This window comes from Equus przewalskii, chromosome 13 (genome assembly GCF_037783145.1).
Source record: "Equus przewalskii isolate Varuska chromosome 13, EquPr2, whole genome shotgun sequence".
Lineage (NCBI taxonomy): Eukaryota > Metazoa > Chordata > Mammalia > Perissodactyla > Equidae > Equus > Equus przewalskii.
Genome location: NC_091843.1, coordinates 29386587 through 29401853, shown reverse-complemented (window position 1 = coordinate 29401853; position 15267 = coordinate 29386587). Strand labels below are relative to the sequence as shown.

The following is a 15267-nucleotide window of genomic DNA, read 5'->3' as shown; positions in this document are numbered from 1 at the left end:
CAGTTGCCTCATCTATAAAATCTTGATTGTGGTTGTGAGGGCCAAAGAGAGTATACATCTGAAATGTTTAATTCAGCACCTCGCACATAGGACGTGCTCAGTGCACGTTAATCGGCACGATTATTTTTATTATCATTATCATCATCATTTCCTTACTTCTAGCTCTAGGTTTCGAAACTCCAGCAGCTCATTCTGGTCTCTGGCATCCTGCAGTTCCTGTTGTAACCGGTGATTTTCTGCCTCCTGTTTTTCTATCTAATAAAGTAAATCCTCAAGTTAGGTGAACATTGCAAAGAGCATCTCCAATTTGCAAAGCAAGCATGGCTAGCATTCATTACTCAGTGAATAAATCATCTAGACTATGAAAATGGATCCCACGGACATGTGAAGAAAAGAAGTCTTTGGCTTTCCTTCTAGTTACCCTTCAGTTGAGTTGTTTGGGTCATAGAGGAAAATGCTGGGGGACATCTCCATTCATCGAGATAAAGTCTAGGGAGCCTGTGAATACTGAATCGGAGAGTACTCACTACGCCCTTGCTGTAGGTCAAGGACAGTGTCTTAGAACTAGAATTAATGGTGTAAATAGTAGAGACGGACACCTCTTATTTCTGAAGTTACAAGTCATCGGATAAATAATTTTTTAAAAACAATTTTGATCACATACAGAACACATACAGAACTCCTCAATATGGAATTCAAAAATCTTAATAATCTGGTCGCCACCTAGCTTTCCAGTTTTAAATGTTGTCACTGTCATCTCTACACACACCACAACATATGATCACACACACACTAGAATCTAGAAACCCAGATTTACCCTAGGGACTGACCACACCAGGAGCTCTGTCTGTGCTCATCTGTCTGCCTGAAAAATGCTCCCTCATTTCCTTTTCTACATGAGGAAATCTTTCACTTCCTTGAACACCAAGCTCTAACGTCTTCTATAAGAGGCTTCCCCTGTCTACCCACTGAGAAGTGACACCTCTTCCTTCTGTTTTCCTATAGGACCTCTAGTATAACCTGATGAAACATGGAATTAAGTTAGCTGTGTACAAACATGCCTTCCCCTATAGACAGGGTCCATGTCTACTAGGGATCAGAACATTTTCCTGTCCTGCAATAGGTTTTGCACTGCCTTTGATATTAGCCGTGTGGGTGGGCCTTATGCACAGTAACTACTTAAAATATTAAAGTTAGAAATAAAGTACCAGGATTTTTATCACAGGATAAATCTTACTTTCCCGAGTATACACACTTGAAGTAGGATGTTTAACTTTCTTGTCACTTTGGTTTTCTTTTACTCTTAGAAGCCTGAGCTCAAAAATTCCCCTTTTAGCCCAAAGAAATTAAGACCAAAGGAAATCAGACAGAAGACATAATGGAAATCATTTGTAGACGATAAGGAAATTTAATAATACATTACTGGGCCTCTCTGAGACTACTAAAATCCTCTTTTTCTCAAAGTCTCATGATATAGGAAAATAAAAATGGGGAGACAGTGAGATATCACGAGACATTAATTAATGTAGTCAACTCAAGTTTTTTACACTAGATTTTTGTCGTCTAGTGAACTTTCGAAAGATTTTAGAAGTTGACTTAGATCACAAAAGAGATTCTGCTTTTTAGAGTCTTGGATTGGGATCAGAGGTGGGGTATTTGGGGAGATCCCTGGTTCTAGTGGTTAGCACTGGCAGTTGGATCAGTGGTTCACAAGGTTGCAATTCATAGACCAGAGCCAATGTCTGATGAAGTTTCTGTACAGGGATGCTTAACCTTTCTGAGAGTACCTCTTCTCAATCCTGGAATACCCATCCACCTTCTAGATATCAGCTCTGTCTCTCATGAGATGGAAAGTGAGATAGGATGCCCTAACTTTGTCGGCCCAGGGGGGAGGGAGGACATGTATCTTCTTTCCTTTCTCATGCTTACAGGGGTGTTGTGGTTAATTTTTATTGCTTGCCAAGGCTAGTGAATCTTGGTAGAAATAATTCTAAAATAATTTCTACATAACTGGGGGTCGACTTCCACAATTGTTTCCCTTATTCAAATGGGTTTTCAAATTCTTTTTTTGTCAAGAACAATATAAGATTATTTTGCAGTCTTCTCACTAGATTTGTGGAAGGTAAATACCAAAGGAAAAGCCACTTCTGAACTTAAAATATCTGTTGTATTTCATTGCCTCAAATCAAAAGCCCATGTTTAGATAACCAAAATTAATTATACCTACAGTCATGTGCCGCATAACGACATTTTGGTAAATGACAGAATGCATATATAATGGTGGTTATATAAGATTAGTACCATATAGACTAGGTGTGCGGTAGGCTATACCATCTAGGTTTGTGTAAGTACACTCTATGAGGTTTGCACAATGACGAAATCAGCAAACAACGCATTCCTCAGAACGTATCCCTGTCGTTAAGCGACACATGACTGTATTGGGCCTAAACCATGCTTTTGTGTCTTGATTTGTTGATCAACCTTCTGGACATGCTGTTTTGTGCTTTGGATGCATCTTTTAAAAATTTCTTTCATTAAAAAAATGTATAAACAGCCAAGATTAGCAAAAAGGTTAAAAATGAGAACACAGTCTAAGCTAGGTTGCAGCATGGTCTTGGAGTCATAGTCTGTCACTTTTTTGCACAAAATAACAAGTCCTACTCATATTGTTTTTGTAGATGGACAACCACATAGAATGTGTGCACATATGGGTGTATATATATATATATATGTACAGTACATATACAGTATATATATATATTGTTAACAAATTGATAGGTTTCAGGGATCACATCCTTTCAAGTGGGCACAATGCCCAGCGCAGAGCCATGCACACGTGCCACTCAACTGATGGAGATGGCGGTGACAGGGATGCAGTTGAGCACGCAGCAGAGGAGAGTGCAGCGCCAGAAAAGCCTCCCCTTCCCCTGGCCCCTGTGCCACTCCTGAGAGGACCCCCTGCTGCTCCTGGATCTCTCATCATTTTCTCCTCTGCCCCACTAGGGTGTTACGCCCAACATACCTTTTCTAAAAGCTCCTGGTTTCTCTTAATGAAAAGTTGTTTATCTTCTACCCAGTGTGAATCCTGTTTGACAAAGAATATCGCGCAGTCAGCATTTCAGAGTGGCACGAAAGAGCATGTGTCGTCAAACCACTTTGCCAGAGCTGTCTTCTTTTCACCCAGTTTGTTTGCCTGCCAACGACTGGGAAATGACACCCACCCCTGCCAGCTCCTTATTCAAAGACATTGGGGCCAAAGTTGCCAGGAAAATTTAACCCCCTTTTCATTGCCACTCACTATCTCTAACTTTTTCAGTCTGAATAATCCAGGACCAGCCTTCTGGGGACTCAGAAGTGACCACACAGGCAAAAAGTGAAAAGGGTCAGAATGCACACAGGCTAGATACATATGGATGGAGAACAGTAAAATGCAGAACCATAAATGTAGCATAGAGGCAGAGAATGCAGCTTGAGGGGTGGGTCTTTGAGCAGTTTATGACCACTCTAGGCTGTTTGTACAGGCCTCCTCTTCCTCTGGCATTCTCTTTCTTGCCCAACCTCATTCGCTGTTGTAGCTGGGTTCACACTCTGGCCAGAAAAACACCAGGGACAGAAACATAGAGCTGAACATTCTGACACAGTTTGAGAAAGGTCACTGTGAAGAGCCAAGCCGTGTCCTGGATGCGGCCCATGCACAGGGTGATCTAGAGGAAGGCCAGATCGAATTGTCTGCATCTGCAGAAGTGACAGCAACCAAATGCCTACCTGCCCTTTCTGAGCCAGAGTCGCTTCCAGATCTTCAATTTTGGCTTTATACCTTAGCACCTCTGCTTGGAGCTGTTCTTGAGCCTAGTGAAATCAAAATCCAGAACTCAGTAAGTAAAGTCACAATTCAATATTTTTCTTCCTTCATTATCCTTGACTAGAACTCAACAAGTGAGAAAAAAAATAATTTTCTAAGATCAAAGAATCTTTAAAAAATGTATTTTTATTATCTAAATTCTTGCTTAAAACTTCCAGTGGCTCCCTTTACCGTCAGATTAAAATTCAAACTCTTTAGCTTGGGATTTGAGAACTCCCATGATATTTCCAATTTTTCCCCACTACTCATCAACAGAGTCCATCATCTATTCGAGATCGCCTTGTTTCCTGAATATGTCTTGTAACTCTCCACTTCTCTCTGTAGTTGCCCTTCTGGAAAACCTTCTGCTATTTTGCCTCTCCAAAATCTTCCCATTCTTTCAGAGCCAACTTTGTGCCCTATATCTAAATCTAACTCTAAATCCAGATCTATGTATGTATCTCTCATGTGTTTGTGTGTGGGTGTATCAGCAGTTTTGAACAATAATCTTGAACAGAGCAAGCTTACTTCAATTAGTCTAGCAATCTGTTTTTAGATTCTCTTGTGTTCTCTCCCTATACAATCTTATTTTCTGTGAAAAATTAGTTTTTTTGCTTTCTGCCCATACATATATTTTTTTCTTATCTTATGATCTAAATAGGTTCTTAGATACAAAGTTGAATAAAATCAACAATGGTAGGTATTCTTTTCTTATTCTTCATTGTGAGGAGAATGTTTCTTTAGACTGTTAAATATTATATTTACCTTTATCAGGTTAAAAAAATTCCAAAAATTCCAAGCTTAGTTTTGCTAAGAATTATTTTAACTTTGAATGGGTATTGAGTATAATCTATTTTTTCTTATATTGAAATGACTATATCTTTCGTTTTCATTGATGCACTTTCATCTATATTATCTATTTCTGCATTTCTACTTTGTTTGAATTTACTCTGTTGCTCTTTTTCTAACATCTTGATTTGTTTTAGACTGTTTTGCTCAGAATGGTAAGTTTTTTTACTTTAATGGCTAGAGATAATGCTACACTGTTATTTAGATGGGAGAGTGAGACGAGAGAAAGAGAACTGGTTTCTATGTCATCACCTCGCCAAAAAACACGGCCTATGCTATTATTCTAATTGACTAGTCTTATGTTGGTAAGAATGCTTAGTAAATACTGACAATGAAAACCACAACTATTATAGTATAAGGGCATAAATATGAAGGCACATACTTACATCCCTTTCTAATGATTGCTGTCCTGTCCATTCCAAATAAAAAACAGTGGGTTTTTAAAAATATGTTTACTCACTTATGTATATGTACGTGCATGCATGTGTGTATGCTACCATTTAAAATATATAACTGTAATATCTATCCTTTCCCACTAAACAAGTAACAATAGTTCCAATAACTCTCCTCAGCATACCGTAGAGTCTCTAAATGAGAAATAGGATAAAGTCACTGGGTGGTCCCATGCCTCCTTGGCCCATGTAAACTACTCTATGAGGCAGCTATGGCTTGGTGAGTATGACTCTGAACTCAGAAGGACTGGGTTCAAATCCTAGCTTTAATCTACCTATGCTACATATTCCGGTTTTAACCCAACTCAGCTACATTTAACCCCTTCTAAGCTATTATTTTCTCTCCTGTTAAAAGGATATATAATAGTATCTAACTCATGGGGTTGTTTTAGGATTACATGAGATAATGTATGTGAAGTGCTTGGCACAATGCCTGGAACACAGCAAGCACTCAATAAATTTTAAGTATTACTATTGTGTGTCTTTCTTTTTTTTGAAATGGGCATGTGAGAGGCAGTTGTGACATAATAGAAAGAACATTTGACTGGTAAGATTTGAATTGGAATTCCAGTTTTCTATTTATTAGCTGTGTGATCTTGGGCAATTAGCTCAATCTCTCTGAGCCTCAAATTCCTCTTTCATAAAATACTTGCCTTAAAGAGTTGTCACAAAGATTAAATGAGATATTGCCAGTGAAAATTCTTGGTAAGCTGTCAATATAATGCTGTGCATTTATTAACTAAGAAAAGAAACGGACTAACTATTGTTTTTGAAAGATAAAAGTTTTTTTTTCTAAGCAAGAATTCATTAAAAAAATGGATTATGAAAATTCAATATTGTCTAGCTTTGAAAATGTTCAGTTTTCAAACAGCAAGAATGAGAGCTGTATACTCGATTATCTTTAAAGGAACAAAGCATCGATCTAAGCTGGTTCTAACGTCTCCAGATCCAAGGTTTGTTGACATAAAAGATAAAACAGTTCAAAAGCTGCAGTGGAGAGAAAGGTACAGGGACAGCTATCCTACTGATATTGTTATGTTCATGATACTTTCATGCCACGACTGCTGTAGGCCAATTCAGAGCACCCTCCCCAGCTGTACACTAACCTTGGCTTCTCTTTCAGCATCGAGGATGCCTCCAGTCTGCTCCTGTAGGAGGGCATATGCTCTCTGGAGGGCCTGGTATTCTTTTGTTAATTGTCGAAATCGTAGCTCAGATTCTTCAGCTGCCAAACTCTTGAGGTTAAAAAAAAAAAAGCCGAACAATAATTATGTTACGTTAAGGTCCTGTGTTCAATGTGAAATACTGACATTTGTCCACTTTTTAAAGAGAAGTTAAAAGTTTGATTTTGGATTCTATGTGATTTTATTCTTAATACTAAAGTATTTGTATGGACACAAATACTATAATACTTTCAAGAAGGACATTGGAGAAATAATTAAGTATTTATTTTAGTAAAAGAAGCATTTGTTTATTTATTCATTTCTGACTATTACCTATTTGGGCTTGAATCACAGTCAATTTTGGATCCAAATGAGAACTTATACCCAGATTTGGATCCAAATTTGAGGAAACGATATTCAGAGTTTTAGTCTCAAGTCTTTAAAACACATTCATATCCAATAGCTTCTTCCCCAGATAAATTACAAAAACATAGTTTTACAGCTTTAGATTTCAAACTTCAGAGTACAATATAATCGCCAGGGAGTTTTGCGAAAAATGCAGATTTGGGGGTTCCACCCCCAAGAACCTGAGTCAGGAGTTGCGTGGTAGAGCTCAGGAATCTTCATTGTTATTGAACCCCTAGATGACCCTGATGAAGATGGGCTATGGTGTACAGTTTGCTAAATGCTGTCATAGATTGTATCTAAAAGCTCGTTCTTCTAGGCTTCTTCCTTGGTTCACGCCTTCCCCAGATGAAGAATGTGGGAGAGTAACTTCCATTTTGAAAGAAGTCTTCAAGTTACAGAGCTGACTTCAGAGAAGTTTCTAAGGCTACAGGATATAGGGGAAGCTATTTTCTAAGAGGTAACAAAGTCAAGCGTGGTCTCAAAATTGTGAAATCATTTTGTGCCGTTCATAAAGGAGAAAAAAAGTGAAATATTTTTTCTCCCCATTAAAGGAAAGATTTGGTGACAATATCACAAAAGACTAGAGAAGAGGATAAGCTTACTTCATCCAAGTCATCGTCAGGAGTAGCCGGGGTTCGGTCTGTTCTAAATGAGGCCATGGACGATGTCTCTGAATCCATGGAGTCCTCATCATAGCCAATAAATGGGTCCAAAACAGGCCTCTAATGGAAGGAAAGTACATATTTACTGACACGACTAAACGTGGGGAAGGTTGATATACTATTAAAGCACTGTCAACTGGCAGACATGTAAACGAACATAGAAGACATGGATCCTTCAATGCTTCTTTGATGAAATGAAAATATTGAGCATGAACACAGTAATTCCAGTAAACGTTTGTCCTATATTATTTCACTTCCGATGTTTTTGCAGAAGATTTATTAATATTTGGCTCTTTTCATAGACACATTGGAGCCTTTTTTATATTACGTTTTATACAATGATGAGTTCATGTGATATACTCTTTCCAGTATTTAAAATACAATCAAGAGACTCTGAAACTCTAGGCATCTATGTGAAGGAGATTATCAGGTACTGTCTTATCATCTAATTCCATATTCAAATCAAGTTATATACTTGCTAAAAACAAAAATCAAACAGACTAAATAACAAAATTTTGTGGATTATAAGAGGCTATGCAGATATTGGTGGCTTGGGAGTATCATTATCAATAATAATGTGCAAGTGAGTAATAAAAATATATTAATTAATTATAGGTGGATATCAGATGTTAATATTATTCAATGGGGGACATCAAATCATATGTATCTCTTGCACGTTCCTGGAATGTGACTCTTCAATTTCTCAGATAATCCTTTCTATGTCAAACCTGGTGGCTTCTTCATTCAGACAAAGTCATATTAAAGCAAATCCATTTAAGTGAAAATCCACAACACAGTCATTTTTGGACTTCTGAGAACTATCAAGAGAAGAGATTTTCTTCAAGCAAATAAAGCCTATGGTTTGCTTCAGTTCAGGAACATCTAATTTATCACATTTTTGCAGCAAGATTCCTTGGCAAGCCTTGCTTCTCTGTTTGGGACAAAAGCCTGATAACCTAGTTTTCTCATTACCTTAATTGGCTTGGAACTTCTTCTATGCTTTCTCCTACGGATGAGCTTTTCTCGGTCCTGGAAAACAGATGAAGGACTTTTCAGATCTTGAGTTCGTACATATTTCCCCATAGGTTATTTATTTATTTATTTTTGCAAAGACAAAGTTGTTTTTCCCCTGAAGCATTACAATATTTAAAATAAGATTATGTTTTGTAAATTTTGGCAACTTTTGTGTTTCATAATTAAATCTTTCAAAGTAGGAATATAACTATTCCCGATAATCTCCGTGGATCTGAGCGCCTCATACTCAGAAGAGCACAGTATTCCTAATCAGAGTCCTTTGTTTTACACTGAAGATCAAGTAGCTCTGGAAAGAGTTACTCATATTCTCCCAAAGCACAATTCTTTAGTTTTCTCAGACCCTAAATCACTTTAAACTTGTGTTGAAAAAATAGCACTTCAAAATAAAGTAAAACCTTATTATCTTCATTTAATCACTTGAAAGGCATAGAAAGCTATCTCTTGACTATTAGATCCTTGTTCTCACCTACAGCCTCTGAAGATGGGGACAGAATGTCTACTTGGTTGGAATCATCTAGTGGTTATTTTTTGCAGGGGGCATTGCCAGTGGAATTTTGTGGGAAACTCAAAGAATATCTAGAAATAATGATCCATTTCTTGATTCATTTTTGTTGCGAATGCAGATATCCTGGGAATTTGGTGTTCATTTACTAAGTACTCCACGTAGTTACTGTACAAATTCAAAGGTAGATGGAATAAGTGACACTTGGGTCTCTGAAAGTCTGGTTGACATGTCTGAACATGTCAAAATTCTCTAAGAAACTTTCATCTTAGACTCAGGGTAATCAAAGCCAAGCAAATTCCTGGACTAGTGAATCTGTGAGATTTATGAGTTATTAAGGATATGGAAGTGAAGTGGGGCTCATAGTGCTTCAGAAGGCCACATTTAATAAATAATCTGGTTTAAGCCAGTTGTGTTAACCTTTTTGATTTCTGATTTTTATCAGTAAAAATATTTTGATCATGCAACCTTAATATATCTGAAACTTTAAAAATTTATACTTAGAACACCCTCCTAATATAGTATATGTATTGTAACATATACTCAACATAGAAATTTAAAAATGGTGAACCATAAATAATTATAAACAGAAGTCATAATCTTTCTGTGTGTGTGTGAGGAAGATTCACGCTGAGCTAACGTCTGTTGCCAATCCTCCTCTTTTTTTTCGCTTGAAGAAGATTAGCCCTGAGTTAACACCTCCTTTGTGTGTGGGATCCCTCCACAGCATGGCTGACGAGTAGAGTAGGTCCGCACCTGGGATCTGAACCTGTGAACCCAGGCCACCGAAGTGGAACACACAGAACTTTAACCACTTGGTCATGCGGCCAGCCCCTGAAGTTATAATCTTTTCTTCCCTCAACGGCAGTAAATCATCTTGCTTGCCGTACTCTGGAGACTATTGCCTAAAACCTCTCACCACTAGTTCCTCAACCCCCTAGGCCCTGTATTGGTGGAGAAGTGAGAGTGACCAGACATGTCATTCACAGAATAAAGACAGAGAGGCAAGGAAGAAACCCAAAGGCATCTAAAGGTCTTAGTCCACTGTTGTTGGTAACATAGACCTCGGTCAGATGCAAATGGGAGTAATAACTTCTCTACCTACTTCAGCAGGTACTGAGTCATGCTCAGAAGCTCTGGACTGGAATTTCAGGTCTGTCACGTAATTATGACATTGCTGTTCACTTAACAAATATTTAAGAGACTAGAGACTGAATTAGGTGTTGGGGAATAAGAGGCATATGGTCCTGTTACTGCAGGCAAGATATTTAATTTCTGAGCCTCAGAATCTTGATACTGGAAAGCAATTACAAGATATACCCACATGACCCACCTACTCACATAACAATGCATTTGAAAGTTCTTTTAACTTGGCAACTTTTGGGTTTCATAATTAAATCTTTTTCAAAACAAATAAAAGCTGTCCTTTGCAGCTATTATTTGTGTTACCAAATTACTTAACACAGGATTATAATTGAAAAGGCATAAAATAGTTTAATAATATAAAGTATTTTTGGAATAGAGTCCCTTGAACCTATTTACATCCTGAACATATGAACGTGGGCCTTTGGGGCCAATCCAAAATTATTAAGCATTTCCAGTGTTGATTTCTTGGCTACTTGTTTTCGGGAACTGCTTAGAGTTTATAGATTGAAAAGGACCTACCCTTGTGAGCTCATCAATGATGTTCTGCTGCTCAATGACCTGAAGTTTTAGAAACTCTGTCTCTTGTTCTTCATTAGCTTGATCGAGGTCATTCAGAGATTTTAGTTTCTTCAAGGGTGGATGGGATGTTATCTTTTCTCTCTGGATTGGAAAAGAAGAAAGTACCGGTGGAGACTTTAAAAATCCCAGACTTTAGTGGTTAACATACTATTCATAGAAACTTTATGTGGCTTCAGCTAAATTTGAAAATTGCCCACCTTCAATACACACACCAACTAGAACCCTCAGGCACATTTCATCTGCTGTAATGAGTCAAAAGAATTGGGAATGTCTGAAGCTCTCAATAGCTGTACCGGAAGTCTGTTAAGGAGAGCATTTGCCTCTCACTCGTCCATACATAATACAAACGGTGGCATCTGTTCCTCAACTATTATGCAAGATCTGAGAAGATGAGGAGTAGCCACTGTACAGTTATGTAAAGAGCACATTAGTGAGATTCTTGGAAGGAGGTTTCTGTGGTTGAGGAGCTATGTTGAAACTGCTTCTCTATTTTGGAGCTTTTGGAGAGTGTGCCGATTCCTGGAAGCACTCCTACCATTCTGCAAATTTAGAAACCCCATAAAATTTAAAGCCAGCAACCTTCTCTTGGTTTCCTCCTTAAAGTTTCCTAGCTTACATAAGGAAAAATCCAAATTTACTTTTGTAAATAGCATTGTATTTTAAGAATAAACTGAGAAAGACAATAAGTCAGGTTCCTGGCGTCATATAAAGACGGGAGCTGCAGCTTTGCAGAGCTTTACACACCATTTCTGAATTTTCCTTGGTAACGGCTTTCAGTTTCTCTTCCATGCGCTGCAAAGACACCACCAGTTCGTCATTTCTCTTGGCGAGGCACTTGTTCCTTTCCAGAAGAGGTTTACATTGTTTTTCAGTTTCCCGCACGCGTTTTAACTGGGAAGACATAAGTTTCTGGAGGTCAATGACAAGGGTTTTTAATATTTAATTTACCTAGTACAAGCTATTTCTTGAAAATGCAGATAAACACAAAGAAAAGGAAACATCTGTAATTCTACCATACCATACATTAATAACCATGGTTCCATAGTAGCCAACAAAGTGTTCCTTTTAAAAGATAGACTTTAAATACAATAGAGAAATGTTGAACGTAAATATATATATATTCATGAAAACACTAAAAGAAAACAATCTGATATAGTTCAACTAATATCAAAGATTTTAAGTCAAGAAGTATTACTAGAGACAAAAAAATTCATAATGATGAAGACATAAAACAAATCTTAATTTATATGTACCTAGTAACATAACTTCAAATATATATAAAGCAAAATTGACAGAACTAGCAAGAGAAATGGTAGTGATTATAAGGGTTCATCACTCTGGGCATATTTATTGAGCTATACTTTTATTATTTGTGCACTTTTATTATGTTAAACATCATATATACTTCTATAACAAAATGCTTAACAAAAAATAAAATAAAAAATTCCACTTAGAACTCACCAATTCATTTCGTTCATCTCCAAGCAAGGTATTCCTGTCTTCTAGTTTTCTTATTGTGGCATTCAATTCAGCTATTCTCTTTTGATTTCTTCTCAAATCCTACACATGAAAATTAAAATGAGTACTTCTTCAATAACACTTTTCACAAAGTTTTGGAATACCACTCATCCAAGTGATAGGCTCAGTTCCATTCATCTGGCTTATGAGGTGACAGTAGAATGTTCTCTTATTCAGAGTAGAGTAAATATTTACCCTCTTCTAACACCTATATTCACCACTTGGGTTTAAGACCAAGCCTGGTTGAAACTGCAAATGAATTCCATGTGGCAGATATTCCTTGCAGACCTGAGTCCTGGCAGGAGAAGTGGTAGATGGTTGGACCAGCTTATCAGATCTGTGAGCTGTGAGACAGAGGTCATGTTGTGATTACATGAGGTTCAAGGAGCATTCCTGGTGTCATGGCTGCACGTTGCTCCCCATAGCTTAGACAGATGTCCTGCTATTATACTTAGCCAAAGAGAGGATAGAGTAGGGGCTAGCGATGGGCTTTGTAAATTCCCGCATACTCCTGAAGAAAAAGGTCAGAATGAGAAGGTTGGTGCATTACCTTCATGTATCAAAAGCAGCAGATTATAGGATAGCCTTCGCTGGTATATTCTGCCCAGAGCAAGGGGCTTTCTCACTGGCATAATTGCCATGGATCCCTTTACACACAGCAGTCATGGATTAATTCTATGCTCTGGAGTCCATAGGACCATTATAAACCTGCAATTCTATTATCATCTTATATTTTGATAGTGCTGGACTGTTGACAAAACAGTTTCATATACATTATATCCCTCGATTCACCATATCCTAGAGGATTCAGCAGAACGGGTTAGATCCAAGGAGGTTATAACTTGCTCAAGGTCTCGTGGCTACTATCAGTAGATCAACAACAAATATGGATTGAATGCTAACTATGTGACAGGCCCTGTGCTCAGCATTTTACCTATCACCTTTTCTAGACCTTAGACCAGCTTACGGAGTACCACTATTGCTTCTATTTTACAGAGGAGGAAACTCTGCACAGCGAACCGATTACCTAAGGTCACACAGTAAATGGCAGATCCAGGATTTGGACTAAAGTGTCTGACTCTAGAGCCCATTTCTTGACAATTTTGCTACACTGCAGGTAAGTATCAGTGATAGAACTAAAACTTACATCTGCTAAATCCTAGTTCAGTACTCTTTCTACCACCTACTGGGATATATATATATATATCCCGAAGACCAATTCATAAATTATTCATTACTCTGTTCTAAGTACTATTTTGGAGCCTATCTCAGTTCCTAAATAATACACTTTCATCTTTTTAGCAGCTAAATCATTTGAAAGGTATAAGATATGAAAGTCAACTATATATAAGCTGATTTTTATTGCTGCACTTCTGAAAATAATTTCTCAGATAAAACGATGAAAATCAACAGAAATAAGTGGCAAGTTCAGTCAGACCAGAAGGTTTCAGATGATGATTATGAACGGTTTAGTCTTTTATACAGTTAAATATTTTGACCCCTATAGATGATAACCATCTTTACCAATTTGCAACCCAATTGTTCACACAAGGGAAAACTACCAGTCTTGGCAAGAGGCAAAGTATTTTCATCTAATCTATGATTCTTATAATAGGCTGACTTTTGGATGGTTATCACTTGGCTAGAAAAAGTCTATGAAAGATTTAAAAAGATTGGTAACTCTCTTGTGATCTGCTAATGCAGTGCAGCCCACTTTGTTGTCTCTCAGTTTAGAAAACCCTGTTCCCAAGACAGTAGCCCTTTTTATAGTAGGAGGTAGAATTGATTTCTGTGTAATAAGCAGGAAAAGAGCTTAAGTGAATAGCAAAACTTGGGAGCTAAATAAAAGATGACTCCCGAGTTCTTAACTTCAACTTGAAGACTTACAGGACTGCTGCAGTGTTCAGAGCCATCTCCTGCTCTTCCTGGAATTTCTCGTTTGGGACTGCTCATGTTACACTCTGCCTCCTTGACCAGAAAGAGTTGTTCATCCAAAGCTTCCTTCTGCAGTTGGAGCTTCTGTACATAACCTGTTTGGGTCTCCAGTTCCTTTTCCAGGGAAAAGATGATCCTGTCCTTGGCTTTGATTTCATCCATCTGAATGAAATGACACCCAGGACATTTTATTTAACAATGCTGTAAAGAAATGCATTTTTACCATGGTATGAGATTAATTCTTTCTGCTGAATTGATATAGAAATAAAATTGTGAATATGACAAAAATATTGAATGCATGAATAAGACAAGGCAATACTGTGTAATGAAGTGCTATTCCAGGCTAATTAGGTGTCAGGAGAGTAGTTTTCTCTCTAGTATATACTGTGTAGATGTTTTGATTCAATTTATTGTTTGAAATGGTCTGGGCTGGTTGGATATGGAAAGGAAAGGTTAACTTTAAAATAGGTTACCAGTGTTAATAAAGACAGATACTAAATATTCCTTTACAGTGTTTCCCAGGACAATTTTTGATGTTACCTCCCGTTCAGGGAATGGCCTTTGAGTTCAGTTTAAATAGAAGCAACCACTATGAATAGGTCACCAGCAACTGAAGAAGATGAAGACTTTCCAGTAGCCTAGTCACTTCCCAAGGCCAGTGCGTTTGCATGCAGGTGGTGAAGATAGAACGAGGTCCTTCCGTGGTTCATGTCATGTGGCTCTTTCCGTTCCTACTCGTATTTCAGAGCAGCCAGTTCTTCCAACCATTTTACCATTACTGTCAGAAAATCATGGTTGGGACAAGAACAAGAATAGAAAATATCTGCTAACATCAACCACTATTTCCCCTCCTACATGTGTGGGGTATATTTATTGATCCCAACTCTCATTTCTGTTAAGCTAGGACATAGACTCACAAATATTTCTCAACTAGAGGCCATAAGCATTTGATACCAAGTGATCAGAGTTCCATTGGACTGAAAATTTTTTGGCCATCTCTGGATAAGTGCTAGTGAAGCGAGCGTCTGCAAACAATTTTTGAAGACAGCGTAGTCATCAGGTGAAAACTTTCTTCTCATTTCATTATACTCCATGAGAATATTCAAGATAGAGAGAGGGTAGAGACATTTAACACAACAATATTATACTGCTCTCCTCTTTATAAAAATGTGTCCTT

General features: G+C 37.7%; 1 protein-coding gene across 2 annotated transcripts in view; it reads right to left on the bottom strand.

The window, feature by feature from the left end:
- Positions 1-15267, bottom strand: part of JAKMIP2 (janus kinase and microtubule interacting protein 2) — a 146452-nt gene that overhangs the window by 28578 nt on the left and 102607 nt on the right. Inside the window, exons 4-13 of one of the 2 annotated variants that reach the window (XM_008523189.2) lie at positions 14043-14252; positions 12099-12197; positions 11382-11528; positions 10578-10718; positions 8348-8404; positions 7316-7435; positions 6249-6377; positions 3766-3849; positions 3023-3085; positions 157-255 (exon numbers count right to left, since the gene is read on the bottom strand). In XM_008523189.2, the coding sequence (XP_008521411.1) occupies positions 157-255; positions 3023-3085; positions 3766-3849; positions 6249-6377; positions 7316-7435; positions 8348-8404; positions 10578-10718; positions 11382-11528; positions 12099-12197; positions 14043-14252 (1149 nt within the window). The remainder of the gene's footprint in view (positions 1-156; positions 256-3022; positions 3086-3765; positions 3850-6248; positions 6378-7315; positions 7436-8347; positions 8405-10577; positions 10719-11381; positions 11529-12098; positions 12198-14042; positions 14253-15267) is intronic. The other variant, XM_070569286.1, reaches the window with a different exon arrangement.